This window comes from Plecotus auritus (assembly GCF_963455305.1).
Source record: "Plecotus auritus genome assembly, chromosome: 2".
In the NCBI taxonomy this organism is placed as follows: domain Eukaryota; kingdom Metazoa; phylum Chordata; class Mammalia; order Chiroptera; family Vespertilionidae; genus Plecotus; species Plecotus auritus.
In genome coordinates, this window is record NC_137771.1 from 46,230,157 (window position 1) to 46,249,311 (window position 19,155).

At 40.8% G+C, this 19,155-nt stretch overlaps 2 protein-coding genes across 4 annotated transcripts in view; one reads left to right on the forward strand and one right to left on the reverse strand.

Annotated features, from left to right (window-relative positions):
* Positions 1-19,155, forward strand: part of ALG6 (ALG6 alpha-1,3-glucosyltransferase) — a 98,070-nt gene that overhangs the window by 46,045 nt on the left and 32,870 nt on the right. The gene's annotated exons all lie outside the window — the stretch shown is intronic.
* Positions 3,512-19,155, reverse strand: part of ITGB3BP (integrin subunit beta 3 binding protein) — a 63,908-nt gene continuing 48,264 nt past the window's right edge. For 2 of the 3 annotated variants that reach the window (XM_080656595.1, XM_080656596.1), the window contains one exon: positions 3,512-3,847. Coding sequence is in view for 1 of the 3 variants with exons in the window: in XM_080656594.1 (XP_080512720.1) it covers positions 3,786-3,847 (62 nt within the window). In the remaining 2 variants the exon portion in view is untranslated. The remainder of the gene's footprint in view (positions 3,848-19,155) is intronic. The other variant, XM_080656594.1, reaches the window with a different exon arrangement.

Genomic DNA, 19,155 nt, shown 5'->3' on the forward strand with positions numbered 1-19,155 from the left:
ATGAGCACTAGGTTCTAAGCTTTGAGGATCACTTTAAGTTAAATGCCCTAATGCAGAATTTTATCCTTCTGTTATTTTTTAACACTAGAGGCTCAGTGCATGAATTCGTGCATGGGTAGGGTCCCCAGGGAGGGCTGGGACACGATCAGCCCTCCGGGTGGGTGGTGGGACACCCTTGCCGACCTGGCATCCGGATCCGTCCTGCTGACGTTCGCACCGGTTGTTGGGAGCCACCTGGCAGCCGCTTTTATATCCTTTCCTCCTTGCAGAGCATCTAGGGAGGGGAAGCAGTCGCTGTGCCTGAGGCTGACTTCCAGGAGGCTGGCGCTGTCAGGATTGTGCTGGCGGCTTTGGTATGTTCGTGCCTGGCCCATTCTCCAGATTGGACCAGCAGGGCTACTGAGGGAGTGAGTGGCTGCCACTGGGCTGGTGGGCCCTGGGGATGGGTTGGTCAGCTGAGCAGCATTCCCGCTGTGGGAGTGCACTGACAACCAGGGGGCAGCTCCTGCATTGAGTGTTTGCCCGCTGGTGGTCAGTGCCTGTCATAGCGACCGGTCGACTGGTTGTTCAGGCTTTTATATATATAGATGGTTCAAGGTTACCAGTGCCATGAGCATTGGCTTCTATCATGCTTCATGTTAACTTGGCCTTGTTATTACTGTATCACTTTATATTAGCAGAAGCCCATATTTACTCTAATATTCAGTTGGTAAAAATAATGTATTATATCCATGTTGGAGTTTCTCATGTAAAGATGTGTCTTCTTTAATCTGTGATAAAAATAAAACAATCACTATCCCATTAAAAAATATATACATACTTTAATCCTCACCCAAGGATATTTTCCCATTTCCATTGCTTTTCAGAAGAGTGAAAGGGGGGGTGGGGAGGAGAGAGGGAGAGGGAGAGAGATGAATTGGGTGCCTCTCGCACGATCCCTGACAGGAGCTGTGGATTGAAGCTGCAACCCAGGTATATGCTCTTGACTGGGAATTGAACGAACCCACAACCCTTCAGTCCATGGGCCAACACTCTAACCACTTAGCAACACCGGCCAGGGCCCCTCAACATACATTTTTAATGAATATATCTATTACTTAAGATAGCATGAAAGCAAATTAGCTAAGTGGTGGTGTATTTTAAAACAATGCAAGCATAAAGAAAATCTGGTTTTTGACATGGACAACCACAGGCTGTTACAAGAAGGTATGTGTCTTTCAGTCTGATAAAGGGAGTGGGTTTAGACAAAGCAAAAATCAAGAAGTATTTCTTTCTCAAAGTAAATGTGCATAAAGACTCAAAGGGCAGGTCCGCAGAGGAAAGCAGCCTTGAATCACTGCCGAATCAGCAGGAACATCGCTGTCCATGGGCACCATCTGTAATCAGTGTGCCCAAATGTCAGCATCTTGGCTGGCTGGTGTAGTCTTATTTTTTGTAATAGTGTACTTGTGTTAGCACAGGATGTTGATTTAAGTCAATGAGGGAATTCTAACTTCTGAATAACTGGAACAGAGAAATGTTATTTGAAAATAAAAGTAGTATATAAACAGTAAAATAGAATGTGCCCATATTCAAGGTTATCTTGTACGTAAATTCTGTAAATAAAATATTTTCCAGAGGATTTAATCTAATGTTACTAAATTACATTGTAGCTTTCATGGAGATTTATAGCAATTACCTTAAGTCAAATGTCTCATATCTGTTAGAAACCAGTTGAAGAAGAGTCAACTTTGTACTTTGAGAGATTTAAGTTCCAAAATATCAAAAATGTCCAGTGATGAATTAAGATCACAGAAATAGGCAATTCTGTTGGCTACACTCAGGAATATAGGGATGTTTTAATACAAAACATTTAGGTTTTATAAAAATATTAAAGATTTCTCACTTTCTTCACTAATATACCTGTCAAAAATAAACCCTTCTAAGTTATTTTCAACTTCATTTTAGAGGGAAGGGCTGTTTATGAGAAATGCAGTTTTCTCTGTTGCCAATAAACTTAGGTTTGCTTCTTAAAATGAAGAGACTAGGGTGTATGTTCATGTATCAAATATGAGGCACACGAAATCATTTTCCCTTAAGCCCATAGGGAGGGGAGAAAAATCCCCGATGTAGCATTCTGTCCAAATGATAAACCACAACTTAAGTGAGTGAAACATTCACAAAAGTCAAGGCAGTCCAAGGAGGCTCTCTGTTCAATAGGAACAGAGTAAGAGATGGATAGGATGCAACTAAATAATGGTTGGAGTAACACAATGGTTTCAAATCTCAATTGGTCTTTTTTCTGTTATGTTCACTGGAAAATCAGGGCCAAGTGTATCCACCCCCCACTGCCATATAAACATTAGTTTTGTGTGTGGATCTTTCTGCTTTGTCCTTCATGTGGCCTCCAAGGGTGATAAAGCGAGAGTCATCTGATCTACAATGAAGAGAACTGAGAAATGATTCTTAGCAGACCCAGCTGTTCTGAAAGGCAAAAGCTTAGTATATCAAGAGGTCAGATATACAGTAACTGATTTAATAGCATTAAGCACATACCTACATAACTTGGATTACATATGAAACCAATCTATTTCTTAACTATTTCCTTACTAAAGTAGGTTTCTTTATATTTTTTTGGCTTACATCCTAAGGTTTTCAATGCTAGAATGCAAAGGAATGATCCTTTTTGGTATATTTTAGGTGATGTTCTATAAGGGCTGTGTTACAAGGTGTTCTTAATATTTAGCAGACCGATTATCTCAAAAATCTTATTTAAAAAGTACCAAGACATTAGAGAAGGCAATTAGGCTTAATTGGGCTACTGTTTAGTATTTGTCATTTAAATTAATAGTTTTTTAAAAATAACTTATTTTCATTTTAAGAGGTGAATTTTAAATTTCTCTAAATGGTAATTTTCAACCTTAATTTGTTAAATTTTAAGATGTTCAAATAGTATTTTTATTTTTATGATACACTGAATTAAATGACATGATAATATCCTATACAAATTTTGTTAAGACTTAGGTCAAGTACCAAAGAATAACATTTATCCCCTGTAGGGAAATCATGTTATCAAGTTATAACATATTCTGTGATTCCTCTTCCCCTTTATTTTGTGACAGCACAAACATGATATAAAACTAACACCATAGAGAAACAGAATTAATGCTTCAAAATAATTTGGAGGGGATCACATATTGCCCCATAAGAAAATTCTCTTTAAATTCAGTAATTTGTATAGTTCAGTTTAAAAACAACTTCATATTTAAATGTCTATTAAAAATGCATCTGGTATTTTATAAAAGGTGTGAAAATTTTGAAAATATTTTTTCTCTACAACAGAAATAACTATAGAGTATAATAAAAATTCACCCCTGAGATAAAAGCTACATAATAAACTTCTGGATAAATTTTAAAGTTTTAAAAAGAATCTAATTAATACACATCTGGGTCTTTAAATGGAACAACTGGTACCTAATTCTACTCACCATTAGATTTAATGAGTTTTAAAACATACAGCTCTACCAAAGGTGCCATTTTCATAAATGCTTTATTAAATCTATCCACAAATGCTAAAAGTATACAGAAGCATACATGATATAGAATAAAAGTCAAGATACTTGTCTACATGTTGGCTTATTCATTAAACAGTCAAGAAGAAATGTATTATTTACACTGAGATTATCTACTGGTGTGTGTAGAAAGTTTAAATTAGCTGCAAGAAATTTTATCTAGACACGCACCTGCCTAGTGCTGTGATCTGGTATTTACTGGGCAGATTAATTACAAACATTTCTTCTGTTCCTTTAAATATGATCAGGCAGATGCAGAAGTTGGTGTTCAGAGAGAATACACTTCTTCTGAATGCCTACAGGATATAAAAGATGATTATTATTAAATCATCAAGAATTAGTTTCCAAATTAACATGCATCACATACATGAGATAAGAAATGATTTAAACACCCATTTATCATGTGATTTCATACCTAGTTTAGATACTGGTAATCTCTCATTTGCTTATTTTTGAGCCTTCTAAGCAAGATTCACCTTCAGGAATAATTGTCAATATGACTACTCTGACATAGCACTCTTCACTTTATGTGAATATGGATTTTGACATACTTTGGAGAGTGTTCTAAAACTCCAACAGGACCTATCGGAAACATCAAAATTTACATGCCTTTTGTCTATGAGCCTTAAGGGCCTTGCAGCAGGTGTTTCCTCCAACAGCTGCCCCCACCCCCAAAAGACAGTATTTACTGACATTCCTATTCACAGTGTGTCCCTCTGGGGACTCCTAGTGGTGGTAGAAGTTTTTGTCTGTTTAGCCTTAGGACCCTTGTGTGAAGGGAAGCTTTTAAAGAAAGCGGTCATTGGCAACTGATGGCATATATTCCCATAGGGCATGTGGACCATTCACTCCTGAAATACCCCTGCCTTGATTACATTAGTAGTTATGAAGAAGTAACACACGATAGGCTGCTATTCTTCTTATCCTATAAAAAGATCGGTTGCCAATTAGACAATCAACTTTCACAAACTGATTTGAGTCTGGTCTGAACTCATAGAAAACTGAAGCACTCTAGCATTCCCTTAATATCCTTATATGTTATTGAGACACAGTTATCAGAACTAATGGTAATACTATAGAAGAAAGGAAGACCAATTTATTAGTTACTATGGGGGAGGCACTAATTATTTGTACCATACCACAGGTAAATGTTATCAGTCCCATTTTATAATTAAGGTTTAGCGGAAGCAAGTATCTTGTTTAAGGCCACACAGCTAAGTAGGTAACAGAGCTGGTGCTGGACATTTAATCCAAACCCTGTTCTCTATGGCAATGCCAGTGCCTTTAAAGACGTTTCATCAGCTGATCATGGCTACTAAGAAAATAGTGTTGAGAAAGATTCTGAGGCCATATTCAGGATCTGGCAAAAATAAATACTTTGATCAATGTGAGGTATGTTGTAGCACAAGAGGTATGGAGTAGCACTATGTTATCTCTACACTGCCATACTGGTTCTAGAAAGGAATATCTCAGAACACAAATAAAAAGCAACCCAGATACGGTGATGCAGTTTATGAGCAGCATTTTCACAGGATTCATTGTTCATACAGTTATTCTTTCTAAAACATTTTTTGAAATTTCTTTATTAAGGTATTACATATGTGTCCTTATTCCCCCATTACCCCCCACCTCCCATTCATGCCCCCACCCCCCTGTTGTCTGTATCCATTGATTAGGCTTATATACATGCATATAAGTCCTTTGGTTGATCTCTTCCCCTTACCCCCACCCTCCCTTACCTTCCCTCTTAGGTTTGATGTACTGATTAATGTTTCTCTGTCTCTGGATTTATTTTTGTTCATCAGTTTATGTTGTTCATTATATTCCACAAATGAGTGAGATCATGTGATATTTATCTTTCTCTGCCTGGCTTATTTCACTTAGCATAATGGTCTCCATCTCCATCCATGTTGTTGCAAATGATAAGAACTCCTTTTTTACCACAGTGTAGTATTCCATTGTGTAGATGTACCACAATTTTTTAATCCACTCATCTGCTGATGGGCACTTAGGCTGTTTCCAAATCTTAGCTATGGTGAATTGTGCTGCTATGAACATAGGGGTGCATATATCCTTTATGATTTGTGTTTCTAGTTTCTTGGGATATATTCCTAGAAGTGGGATCACTGGGTCAAATGGGAGCTCCATTTTAAGTTTTCTGAGGAAACTCCATACTGTTCTCCACAGTGGCTGCACCAGTCTGCATTCCCACCAGCAGTGCACGAGGGTTCCTTTTTCTCCGCATCCTCACCAGCACTTGTCATTTGTTGATTTGTTTATAATAGCCATTCTCAAAGGTGTGAGATGGTACCGCATTGTTGTTTTGATTTGCATCTCTCTGATGATTAGTGACTTTGAGCAGGTTTTCATATGTCTCTTGGCCTTCCTTCTGTCTTCTTTCGAAAAGTGTCTATTTAGATCAGTTGCCCATTTTTTGATTGGGATGTTTATCTTCTTTTTGTTAAGCTGCATGAGTTCCCTGTAAATGTTGGAGATTAAACCCTTATTGTTGATATCATTGGCAAATATGTTCTCCCATGCAGTGGGCTTTCCTGTTGTTTTATTGATGGTCTCCTTTGCTGTGCAAAAGCTTTTCATTTTTATGTAGTCCCATTTGTTTATTTTCTTTTTAGTTTCCATTGTCCTAGGAGCAGTATCAGTGAAGAAATTGCTTCAGCATACGTCAGAGATTTTTCTGCCCGTGGATTCCTCTAGTATTTTTATGGTTTCTCGTCGTATGTTTAAGTCCTTGATCCATTTTGAGTTTATTTTTGTGTATGGTGTAAGTTGGTGGTCTAGCTTCATTTTTTTGCATGTATCTATCCAATTTTCCCAACACCATTTATTGAAGAGACTGTCTTGACTCCATTGTATGTTCATGCCTCCTTTGTCAAATATTAATTGAGCATAGTGGTTTGGGTCGATATCTGGATTCTCTATTCTATTCCATTGGTCTATATGTCTGTCCTTGTGCCAGTACCAGGCTGTTTTGAGAATAGTGACTTTGTAGTACAGCTTGAAATCTGGTATTAAGATTCCACCTATTTTGTTCTCCTTTCTCAGGATTGCTGTGGCTATTCGGGGTCTTTTTTCATTCCAGATGAATTTTTGGAGATTTCTTTCTAGGTCTGTGAAATATGCCATTGGTATTTTAATGGGGAGTGCATTGAATCTATAGATTGCTTTGGGTAGTATGGACATTTTAATGATGTTGATTCTAACAAACCATGAACATGGTATGTTCTTCCATCTGTTTACGTCTTCTTCTATCTCTTTTTTTCAGTATCCTGTAGTTTTCTGTGTATAGATCTTTTACCTCCTTAGTTAAGTTTATTCCTAGGTATCTTATTTTTTTTGGTGCGATGGTAAATGGGATTGCTTTTTGTAGTCTCTCTTTCTGTAAAGTTCACTATTGGTGTATAGAAATGCCACAGACTTCTTGGAATTAATTTTGTATCCTGCTACATTGCCAAATTCACTTATTAAGTCTATTAGTTTTTTGATGGAGTCTTTCGGGCTTTTTACGTACAATATCATGTAATCTGCAAATAAGGACAGCTTTACTTATTCTTTTCCAATTTGGATGCCTTTTATTTCTTCTTCTTGTCTAATTGCAATGGCTAATACTTCCAGTACTATGTCAAACAGGAGTGGTGAGAGTGGGCATCCCTGTCTTGTTCCTGTTCTTAGGGGAAATGGTTTTAGTTTTTGCCCATAGAGTATAATGTTAGCTGTATGTTTGTCATATATGGCTTTTATGATGTTGAGGTATGATCCTTCTATTCCCACCTTGTTGAGAGTTTTTATCAAGAAAGGGTGTTGGATTTTGTCAAATGCTTTTTCTGCATCAATTGATATGACTATGTGATTTTTATCTCTCAATTTGTTTATGTGATATATCACGTTTATTGATTTGTGGATATTGTACAATCCTTGCATTCCTGGGATAAATCCTACTTGGTCATGGTGTATGATCTTTCTGATGTACTGCTGGATCCTATTTTGCTAGAATTTTGTTGAGGATTTTGGCATCTATGTTCATGAGGGATATTGGCCTGTAATTCTCTTTCATAGTGTTGTCTTTATTTGGTTTTGGTATTAGAGTGATGCTGGCTTCATAGAAGGAGCTTGGAAGTGTTCCTTCCTCTTGAATTTTTTTGGAACAGTCTGAGGAGGATAGGTTTTAGTTCTTCCTTGAATGTTTGGTAAAGCTCCCCTGTGAAGCTGTCTGGCCCTGGGCTTTTTTTTTTTTTAAATATATTTTATTGATTTTTTACAGAGAGGAAGGGAGAAGGATAGAGAGTTAGAAACATCGATGAGAGAGAAACATCGATCAGCTGCCTCCTGCACACTCCCTACTGGGTATGTGCCTGCAACCAAGGTACATGCCCTTGACCGGAATCGAACCTGGGACCCCTCAGTCCGCAGGCCGACGCTCTATCCACTGAGCCAAACCGGCTAGGGCATGGCCCTGGGCTTTTGTTTGCTGGAAGCTTTTTGATGACTGCTTCAATTTCTTCCATAGTTATTGGCCTATTGAGATGTTTAGATTCTTCCTGCTTGAGTTTTGGAAGGTAATATTTTTCTAGGAATATGTACATTTCCTACAGGTTGTCCAGTTTGTTGGAATGGAATTGTTCATAGTATTTTTTAACAATCCTTTGTATTTCGGTGGGGTCTGTTGTTATTTCACCTCTTCATTTCTGATTGTTTATTTGGGTCCTCTCTCTTTGCTTCTTGGTGAGCCTGGCTAGAGGTTCATCAATCTTGTTTATCCTTTCAAAGAACCAGCTCTTGGTTTTGTTGATCTTTTGTATTGTTTTTTTTTGTCTCAATGTCATTTATCTCCACTCTGATCTTTATTATTTCCTTCCTTCTGCTTACACTAGGTTTTCTTGTTGCTCTCTTTCTAAGGCTTTGAGTTGTAGGGTTAGGTAATTTATTACCATTGTTTCTTGTTTTTTAGCAGTAGGCGTGTAGAGCTATGAATTTCCCTCTCAAGACCACTTTTGCTGTGTGCCATAGATTTTGGATTGTTGTGTTTTCATTGTCATTTGTTGCCATGATGTTTTTTATTTCTTCCTTGATCTCTCTGGTAACCCAGTCATTGTTTAATAGCATGCTGTTTAGTCTCCATGTGTTTGATTTTTTTGGATTGTTTTTATTGTAGTTGATTTCCAGTTTTATGCCACTATGATCTGAAAGGATGCTTGATATAATTTCTATCTTCTTGAATTTGAAGAGACTTTGCCTATGACCCAACATATGGTCTATCTTTGAAAATGACCCATGTGCACTTGAGAAGAATGTATATTCTGTGGATTTGGGGTAAAATGTTCTGAAGATGTCAATTAACTCCATATGGTCTAGTGAGTCCTTTAGGATTGATATTTCTTTGCTGATTTTTTGTTTAGAGGATTTGTCCAATGGTGATATTGGGGTATTAAAGTCTCCTACTATGATTGTATTGCTGTCAATCTCTCCTTTGATATCCTCCAGATGTTTTTTTATGTATTTGGGTGCTCCTGTATTGGGTGCGTATGTTTACCAGAGTTATTTCTTCTTGTTGGATTGCTCCCTTTAGTATTATGAAGTGACCTTCCTTATCTCTTGTTATGTCCTTCACTTTGAGATCTAATTTGTCAGATATAAGTATTGCTACCCCAGCTCTTTTTTCATTTCCATTCGCCTGGAAAACCTTTTTCCATCCCTTCACCCTCAGTCTGTGTGCGTCTTTTTTTCTGAGGTGGGTTTCTTATACACAGCAGATATATGGTCGTGTTTTCTTATCCAATCCGTTACCCTATGTCTTTTGATTGGGGCATTTAATACATTTACAAAGTTATTATTGATAGGTACTTTTTTGTTGCCATTTTTATTCTTTACCCCTGTGTTCCTTCTTTGCTTCCTATTTCTTTGTTGTTGTTTTTTTTTTTTACAGCATTTCTTGCATTGCTGGTTTGGTGGTAATAAATTCCTTTAGTCCTTTTTGTCTGTGAAGCTTCTGATTTCACCTTCAATTTTGATTGATAGCCTTGCTGGGTATAGTATTCTTGGATTCAGACCCTTCCTTTGCATGACTTTGTATATTTCATTCCATTCCCTTCTGGCCTGATGAGTTTCTTTTGAGAAATCAGTTGCTAGTCTGATGGGGGTTCCTTTGTAGGTAACTTTCTATCTCTCTCTGGGCACTTTTAAGATTCTTACTTTGTCATTGGTGTTTGCCACTTTAATTATAATGTGCCTTGGTGTCGGTCTTTTGGGGTTCATTTTGCTTGGGACTCTGTGAGCTTCTTGGATTTGTGTGGGTTTTTTCTTCCCTATATCCGGGAAGTTTTCTGTCATTATTTCTTCAAACAGGTTTTCTATTCCTTGCTTAGTTTCCTCTCCTTCTGGAACCCCTATTATGCGGATGTTGTTTTGTTTCGTGTTGTCCCAAAGTTCCCTTAGGCTCTCCTCCTGCCTTTTAATTTTTTTTTCTAGAAGCTGCTCTACTTGGGAATTTTTTCCTACCTTGTCTTCTAGCTCACTGATGCGGTCCTCTGCTTCTTCTAGTCTACTCTTGATGCTTTCTATCGAGTTCTTTATAGCAGCGATGTCATTTTTCATTTCTTCTTGGTTCTTCTTCATTTCCTCTTGGTTCTTACTCATATTGTCGAATTTGTCTTCCATTCTTTTCAGCTACCTTATGACCATTTCTCTGAATTCTTTCTCTGGCAGGTTGCTTGCCCCCATTTTTTTTATTTCCTTTTCTGGTGATGCCTGCTTTTCTTTCATATACCGGCTGTTTCTTTGTCTCCCCATGGTCTCTCTTCTCCAGGTGTCTGGTTATGTAGTTCTCTCCTGCGTTGATTTAAAGGCACACAATACAACACAACCAGGTACAATACACAAGGCACTGAACAGAAATGTATTCACGATATTAATAACACCAAATAAAGGCGACCACCACAGAAAGGCAAATTAGGGGATAGGAGAGAAACGAGAAAAAAATAAAAAGGGAGTGCCAAAATAAAATTGGGAAAAGGAAAAAAAAAAGAGAAAAGAGACTAAGAAAGAAAAGGGGAGCAAACTATATATATGGGGAGAAAACTCCAACAGAACAGCGACTAATCCCAGCAAATGCCAGCAACAAGTACCTGGAGATGAATACAAACTACAAACAACAACTAATATCAAGCAAGGCGGGGGAAAACAGAAGCAAAAAACAAAAACAAAGCAAACAAAAAAAAGAATAAGCAAAACAATCTCACAAACAAGCATAAAAAATCAATAAAATCAATATAATCAACATTCAAGCAAACAACAACAAAAGGACAGAGAGAAAAACAATTTTTGATAGTGATGACAGAGAAGAGAGAGGTGTGTATGAACTCGGAGCAGGGGATTGGAAATTAGATATATAAGGAGGGTGAAATTTTAACAGGGGTTAAAAAGCAAGAATAGGGAAAATCTAAAGCAAGAAAAGAGTAAGAGAAACAGGACAACAAAAGGGGAAAAGTTAGGAGGAGAGTGATGGCATAAAGGTAGAGTTGAGTTAGAGTAGAATGATGCTAAAGGAAAGATGAAAATAGAATGTGGAACACTAATCTCAAAGTCAAAAATAAAATAAAATGACACTTTTTTTAAAAAAAAAAGGTAAAAATAGTAGTAGTAATAATACTGAGTGAAAATAAAAATGTAATAATTAAAAAGGTAAAATCAAGTGAGGAAAAAAATAAAAAATAAAAATAAATAAAAATAAAATGTGCAGTAGTGAAGGTCATTCACTTCCTCTATTGTTCTGTTTGGCACGCCTGTTTCCCAGTCAGGACAGTATTGCGGTTCCCTGCGTTCCACTGCTCCTCAGTGTTGTAAGCCAGTCCTTATTTTTAAGTAGGCTGTGTGTCTTACTTTCTCATATTCCTTTATTTTTGATTACACAAGAGTCAATTTGTGACTCAGACCCTGGGTGGCAGTGTTTCTGGATTGACCTCCGGGTCTATCTATGGCCTCTCTAGCCTGTGCATAGATCTTGCTTTCCCTGTGGCACTCAATACCAGTTTGTGGGAGTGGGCTGCCTCAGAGCTGGTTCTCCGACAGTCACTTCCTGCTCTGATCCCCAGGTTCCAGAAAAACAACTTTCCCCTGCAGTCTCCTAGAGTGTCCCCAACTGGGTGATCCTATGTATTGGGCTTAGTAATCAGAAGCAAGGATTCAAAGAGGAAAAAACGCAAGTGTGCGAACTCTGGGGCTGCGTGCAAGCCTGCACAGTCCTCTTTTCCCCCTTGTGTCCAAGCAGCCGGCACATTCCCAAAATTTTTAAGCTGTCCTTCTGCATCAGATCAAAATGGGTTGCTTTTTAGAGATCCCCTCTGTTAGCAGCTCTGAGGACCCCCTTCCACATTCATGGATCACGCCAGCCACGACAGCCATGGATTTTTCTAGGTGCAGACTTCCCCAGGTCCTCCAGCTCCTGCAGTGCGCGTTTCTCTGTCCTGCCGGGACCAGAGACCTCACCTTATCCCAGGCGAAATCTGACCTTTCCGTGGTGGAGTGTAGAGCTCCTCTGAATCCTCGTGTTTGTGCCAACTGGGGACTGGTACTCTGGGGTTCACAGCTGTTCGGTGGGTGCTGCTGTTGTGGATTTTCAGGCTTCCAATAACATCCACTTTCCCCTTCAAGATGGCGCGGTCTCTGCGTCCAAGCCAGTGGCTCCGGGAGGGAACCCAGGAGCAGTTGGGACTGCCCAGTTAGGGGAGCCCCATCCAGCAGTCCCCCACCATCTCCTGGAGTATAGCTGTCCCTCAACTCACCAACAGACACTCCCCGTGTGACCCTCAGCTGTTCTTTCTTTTTTTAAAAAAATAAATCTTTATTCAGATTATTACAATTGTTTCTCCTTTTTCCCCCCATAGCTCCCCTCCACCCGCTTCCCACCCCACCTTCTGCCCTTACCTCCCCCCACTGTCCTCATCCATAGGTGTATCATTTTTGTCCAGTCTCTTCCTGAACCCCTCATACCCCTTTCCCCCTGAGAATTATCAGTCCACTCCCTTTCTATGCCCCTAATTCTATTATATTCACCAGATTATTCTGTTCCTCAGGTTTTTAATTCACTTGATTTTTAGGTTCACTTGTTGATAGATATGTATTTGTTGTTCATAATTTTTATCTTTACTTTTTTCTTCTTCCTCTTCTTTAAAAATACCTTTCAGCATTTCATGTAATACTGGTTTGGTGGTGATGAACTCCTTCAGCTTTTTCTTATCTGTGAAGCTCTTTATCTGCCCTTCAATTCTGAATGATAGCTTTGCTGGGTAGAGTAATCTTGGTTGTAGGTTCTTGCTATTCATCACTTTGAATATTTCTTGCCACTGCCTTCTGGCCTGCATAGTTTCTGTTGAAGAAATCAGCTGATAATCGTATGGGTGCTCCCTTGTAGGTAACTAAATGTTTTTCTCTTGCTGCTTTTAATATTCTCTCTTTGTCTTTTGCTCTTGGCATTTTAATTATGATGTGTTTTGGTGTGGTCCTCTTTGGATTCCTTTTGTTTGGGGTTCTGTGTGCTTCCTGGACTTGTAAGTCTATTTCTTTCACCAGGTGGGGGAAGTTTTCAGTCATTATTTCTTCAAATAGGTTTTCAGTATCTTGCTCTCTCTCTTCTTCTGGCACCCCCGTAATTCTGATGTTGGTATGCTTGAAGTTGTCCCAGAGCCTTCTTACACTGTCTTCAACTTTTTGGATTTTTTTTTTGCTTTTTGCTTTTTCGGTTGAGTGTTTTTTGCTTCTTTGTATTTCAATTCTTTGACTTGATTCTTGTGTTCCTCTAGTCTGTTGTTGGGTCTCTGTATAATATTTTTTATTTCAGTCAGTGTATGTTTAATTTCTAGTTGGTCCTTTTTCATATCTTCAAGGGTCTCGTTATATTTATCGGCCTTTTCTAGGATATTCTTGAAAAGCCTTATAACCGTGGTTTTGAATTCTATATCCAGTCGTTTGTTTTCCTCCATTTCTTTCGTTTGTGATCTGTTTCTTTGACGCCGCATTTTCACTGCTTCCCTGAGTTGGTAGGGTAGATTTGTGTGCTAGGTTTCCTATATGGCCCAGTGGGTTGGCCTCCCCAGTTAACCTGAGGTGGACACTCTTGGTGCACCCCTTTGTGGACTGTGTGTACAGCCTTGTTGTAGTTAAGTCTCGATTGTTGTTGGTATCACTGGGAGGAATTGACCTCCAGGCCAGTTGGCTGAAAGGATCAGGTGTGTCTATGCTGGGAGAAGTTCGGTGCTGGAGACAGCCTTATAGGATTAGACTTGCCAAATTGCAATAGCTTCTGTGCTCAGCTTGGATGGGGTGGAGTCTCAGGGTGGAGCAGACAGTCTTGGCTTCCAGTCAGCATTGCCCTTGCGCATGTGCGCGTCCAGACCTCTGCCTTCCCTGGCTACCGAGTCTCCGCCTGAGAGTCCAGATTCCCCCCACAGGACGTGGGTCCCCAGGGGCTCGCCTGGAACTGGGGTTCAGTGCAGTCAGAACTGGGGCTCAGTGCAGTCAGGAGCTTCTGACTCCCTTCCACTAGGGAAAGCCTGTGGCAACCTCCGCAGCCTTTGTGCACACTGGCATGTGCGCGCCACCAGACCTCTGCCTTCCCGGGCTCCCGAGTCTCTGCCCCAGAGTCCAGATTCCCCCCACAAGAGCGTGGGTCCCCAGGGGCTCGCCTGGAACTGGGGTTCAGTGCAGTCAGGTGCTTCCGACTCCCTTCTGCTAGGGAAAGCCTGTGGCAACCTCTGCAGCCTTTGTGCACACTGGCGCGCGCGCCTCCAGACCCCTGCCCGCCGGGGCTCCCCCGGGTCTCCGAGTGCCTTTCTCTCTACCTGACAGTCCATACTCCCCCTGTATGAGCCTGGGTCCACTGGGTTTCGCCCGTGACTGGGGTTCAGTGCAGTCAGAACTGGGGTTCAGTGCGGTCGGGGGCTTCCTTCCCCCTTCCGCCAGAGAAAGTCAGCCAGGCTCTCAGCCACCCTTCCTCTCTGCGCGCACAAAGACCCTTTGCTGTACCTCCAATTCTCTGTGAGCTTTCCTCTTTCCTTCTAGTTGTAGAATTTTCACTTAGCCAGCTTTCCTGTGGTTCTGGATGGTGTCCGTTCTGTCTTTTAGTTGTAGTTTTGAAATTGTTGTGCAAGGCAGCAGTTTAGGTGCTTACCTATGCCGCCATCTTGGTTTCTCTCAGCTGTTCTGTCTATCTGCTCCGGGACAAGGCTCGGGACACGTCTGTCTATTCCGCCGCCATTTTTCCCCCCCTCTAAAACATTTTGGATTGCTCCTTCACCGGTCCACTTCTGCCTAATGAATAAAGTCTGAACTCAGTATCCTGGCAGTCGCAACTGTCAATGATGGGGCTGGACTCTACCATTCAATTATCCTGCTTTTCTGCCTTTTTGTTCACATTTTCTCTGCCTAGTATGTTTACACAGCCTGTTAAAATTAGTCATTTTTCAAATGCCAAATTCCTAGTAAAGTGCAAAGTTTCCATTACTAGTGTCTGGCTGGCCCTCTGTCAGCCATAATGTATAGTGGAATAACTAGAACTGACTTTAAAATCATGAACCGTTACAAGCGACCTCATTAAACCACCCTGAGATAATCTTTCTGTTGTGTATTCCTATACCACTTCTTATTCTTCTTCATTTGGTACTTGGAGAAGAATGTTTATACTTCTCAGTCTGAAGAGGAAGGAACTTCTGTCAACTCTTTTGCTCTCTATACCCCATGGAAGTGACACATTTAAATGGTCAAAGTCCAGAACACTGGTCCATATGTTACTACTAATAGGACATGCCTCTACTCTATACAACACTCTTCCCCACTATTTTGTTTTCCTTTTACTAGTCTCAAGTCCAATGGGTCTTGGTGTTCCTAATTTCATGTTGTAAAGACCAGCCCATTCTACCTCCTTTATTGTTGCAGAGGCGTATGGACACGGAGTCTATTTCAAAGATCCAGCTTTCTTACAGGTTCAGGAGAGCACATAGAGTTCCAGATTTATACTCAGTGTGGAAGAAAGGAGGTCCCACTTTTGCCTTAGGCACAATCCATATTAGTGACCCCAAGCTTCTACCAGAGAGCCTCCTATATTAGAGATTATCAATTCCTCCACTAATCAAGTTGATACTTTGATCCTCTTTGGAATCAATCCTTTTGTGAATTTTCTATTGCCCGGAACCCTAAAAGGACAAAGGGTCAGAACTTGTAGTACTATCATAGCTTGCCTTATATTATTATTTCATGTATATAACATAAATCTGATATTCTTAGCTTGATTACTAGGTTTCACAAGGTTGACATTATGCATAGTGCTGTTTATACTAAGCCTCATACTATTGTTAACGAAGTGATTTACCCACATTATTTCTAGATAAAGCATCGCAGTGTCCCCTACAATATTATCTCACTAGAGGCTTGGTGCACGAATCGTGCACCAGTGGGGTCCCTCGGCCTGGCTTGCGGGATTGGACAGAAACCGGCTCTCAGACATCCCCAGAGGGGTACCAGATTTCCAGAGGGTGGCAGACCAGGCCGAGGGACCCCACTGGTGCACGATCAGCACCAGGAAGGGACACAGGAGGTTGGCCAGCCTGGGAGGGGCCGTGGGAGGGCTCCAGGGCATGTCCAGCCCATCTCACTTAGTCCTGATCGGCCGGACCCCAGCAGCAAGCTAACCTACCGGTTGGACTGTCTGCCCCATGGTGGTCAGTGCACATCATTAAGAGACGTTGAGTGGCCTTAGCATATCATGCTTTGATTGGTTGAACGGACAACCAGACACTTAGCATATCAGGCTTTTATTATATAGGATTATTTTATAAGACTTCATTTTTTAAAAATCCTCACCTGAGGATATTTTTCCATTGATTATTAGAGAGAGTGGAAGAGAGAGGGAAAGGCAGAGAGAAATATTGATGCGAGAGAAACACATTAATTGGTTGCCTCCTGTACTTGCCCCTACCCCAACCAGGGCCCAGGCCGGGGAGGAGCCTGCAACCGAGGTATGTGCCCTTGACCGGAATGGAACCTGGGACTCTTCTGTCCGCAGGCCAACGCTCTATCACTGAGCCAAACTGGTTAGGGCAAGGCTTCACTTTTTAAAGGCTCTGGGAGTGAATATGTATGGGGTGGTTCCCCTGACTGAGGGCAGAAGCTGATGTGCAGACAGAGAAGTTGGCCACAGTGGCACCACGGGTATGATCACTGATAGAGGTTTCCAGGGCATAGGACAAAATCAGATAGTTTAATATCTTCCCTTAGACATGCCAGTTGGGCAGCTATGACAAATGCACAAAAGAGCAATGAGAACACAGAAGAGAGGAATCTGAGGAAGCCTCTTGTAAGGTGAGTTATAAGTAGGTTTTGAAAGATGGGCAAAATTTTGCCTTAGCCGGTTTGGCTCAGTGGATAGATCTTAGGCCTGTGGACTGACGGGTCCCAGGTTCTGGTCAGGGTACATACCCAGGTTGCGGGCTTGATACCCAGTTGGGGTGGGGGGTGTGCAGGAGGCAGATGATCCATGATTCTCTCTCATCATTGATGTTTCTATCTCTTCCAACCTCTCCCTTAATCTCTGAAATCAATAAAAATATATTTTTAAAAAGTTACTCCTTTAAAAAAAAAAGATGGGCAAAATTTTGACAATGCTGGGGGAAAAGGTATGCCAAACAGAGGAGATAAGAACAATGGTAAAGAAATGAGGAATTTGTCTGGAGAATGGCAAATAATCTGGAGTGACTGAGGCACAATGACAAATTGGAAAGGCAAACTGTGGTCCGATCAGGGAGTTTTTAAATTTAGATTTTATGTGAATATGGTAGAGTAATATCTTCTAAAGCATAATTTGTCCAGTAGTAGGACAGGCTATATAGGAAAGGGACCAAAGGGCAGAGAGGTAGGTTACAATGAGGATGGTGATAATCTGGATGAGAGGTAATGAAGAAAAAAACTAGTGTAGTGGGCATGGAAAAGAGAAGTAAACATTTTTGTAAGTGATATGACATGGCAGCAGTTTGGATGTGGGAACAAAAAGAGAGACAGAATTTTGAGGTTTTGAGCCTTAATAATAGATGAACACAAACACTAGGAAGGTAGAAGAAAGAACAGTTGAGGGGGTGATGAAATCAGCATATTTGGGGGACAATGTATAGCAGCTGAGATGTGGGTTTAGATCAGGAGAAGGATCACAAATAGATTGGAAATAATATACAGTAAGGTAAGAACTATAGTCAAGGAATGGATGAGATCATGAAGAAAATACCCAAAGAGAAAAGAAAACACAGTCAAAAGAACCCAGGGAAATACCTCAAAGGTAAGTCAAGTTTCATTTCATTGTTACTTCTCTTTGTTGCTTCCCACAGAAAGGGAAGTTGACTGGTAGATCAACCTTAATTCTTTCAAGTTTTTTGAAGGTACTACTCAAATTAAAGACTCAGAAGAACACCCCTAACATGTAAAGATCTTTGCTAGATTCAATAACCACAAAGCTATTCTCAGTTCCTCTAAAGGTCACTAACGAGACTGTCACACACTAAATTGTTCACTTGTCCAATGTGTAACTGTGAATATGTATTTATGATCACCATCTAATAGTTCTCTGTTGGATTTCCATAGATCAGAAATTTTATAAAAGATTTAACCCTATAATAACTACAAGTATGCATGTGTACACATATGATATCCTTACTCTTTAATAGGATCTAACATCTTTAACCAGTAGTGAAACCCGACATTCACAGATTACTGCAGTATAGTGGGCAAGAGTACAGACTGGCACCAAACTACACAGGTTGGTATCCTGCCTGTCTCTTAGGTAATTCTGGAACAAGGTACTTAACTTCTTTCTCAGTTAACTTACCTATAAAGACAATAACTATATCTATTTCACATAAGTTATTGTGAAGGTTAAATAGGGTATCTATGAAGAGCTTATACCAGTACCTGGTATACTGAAAGTATTCAATAAGTGTTAGCTGTTATTATAAGCTACTAGAGGCCCGATGCACGAAGATTCGTGCAAGAATGGGCTTTCCTTCCCTTGGCTGCCGGCACCGTCTTTGCTCCACCCGGAGCCGCCTTCCCACCTTCCCACAATGCCAGAGGCCCAGAACTGCTGGGGCGGTGCAGAACGCCTGGCATGGCCCACCCACCCCTGGCTGCTCAGTGCCTGCATATGCAAATTAACCCTCCATCTTTATTGGGTTAATTTGCATACTCACTCCTGATTGGCTGGTGGGTGTCGCGAAGGTATGGTCAATTTGTATCTTTCTCTTTTATTAGTGTAGACTAGAGGCCCGGTGCACGAAATTCGCCCACGAGGGGTGTGTGTCCCTCAGCCCAGCCTGCACCCTCTCCAATCTGGGACCCCTTGAGGGATGTCCGACTGCAGTCAGACATCCCCCTCACAATCCAGGACTGCTGGCTCCCAACTGCTCGCCTGCCTGCCTTCCTGATTGTCCCTAACTGCTTCTGCCTGCCAGCCTGATCACCCCTAACCACTCCCCTGCCAGCCTGATTGATGCCCAACTGCTCCCCTGCCAGCCTGATTGCCTCTAACTGCCCTCCCCTGCAGGACTGGTCACCC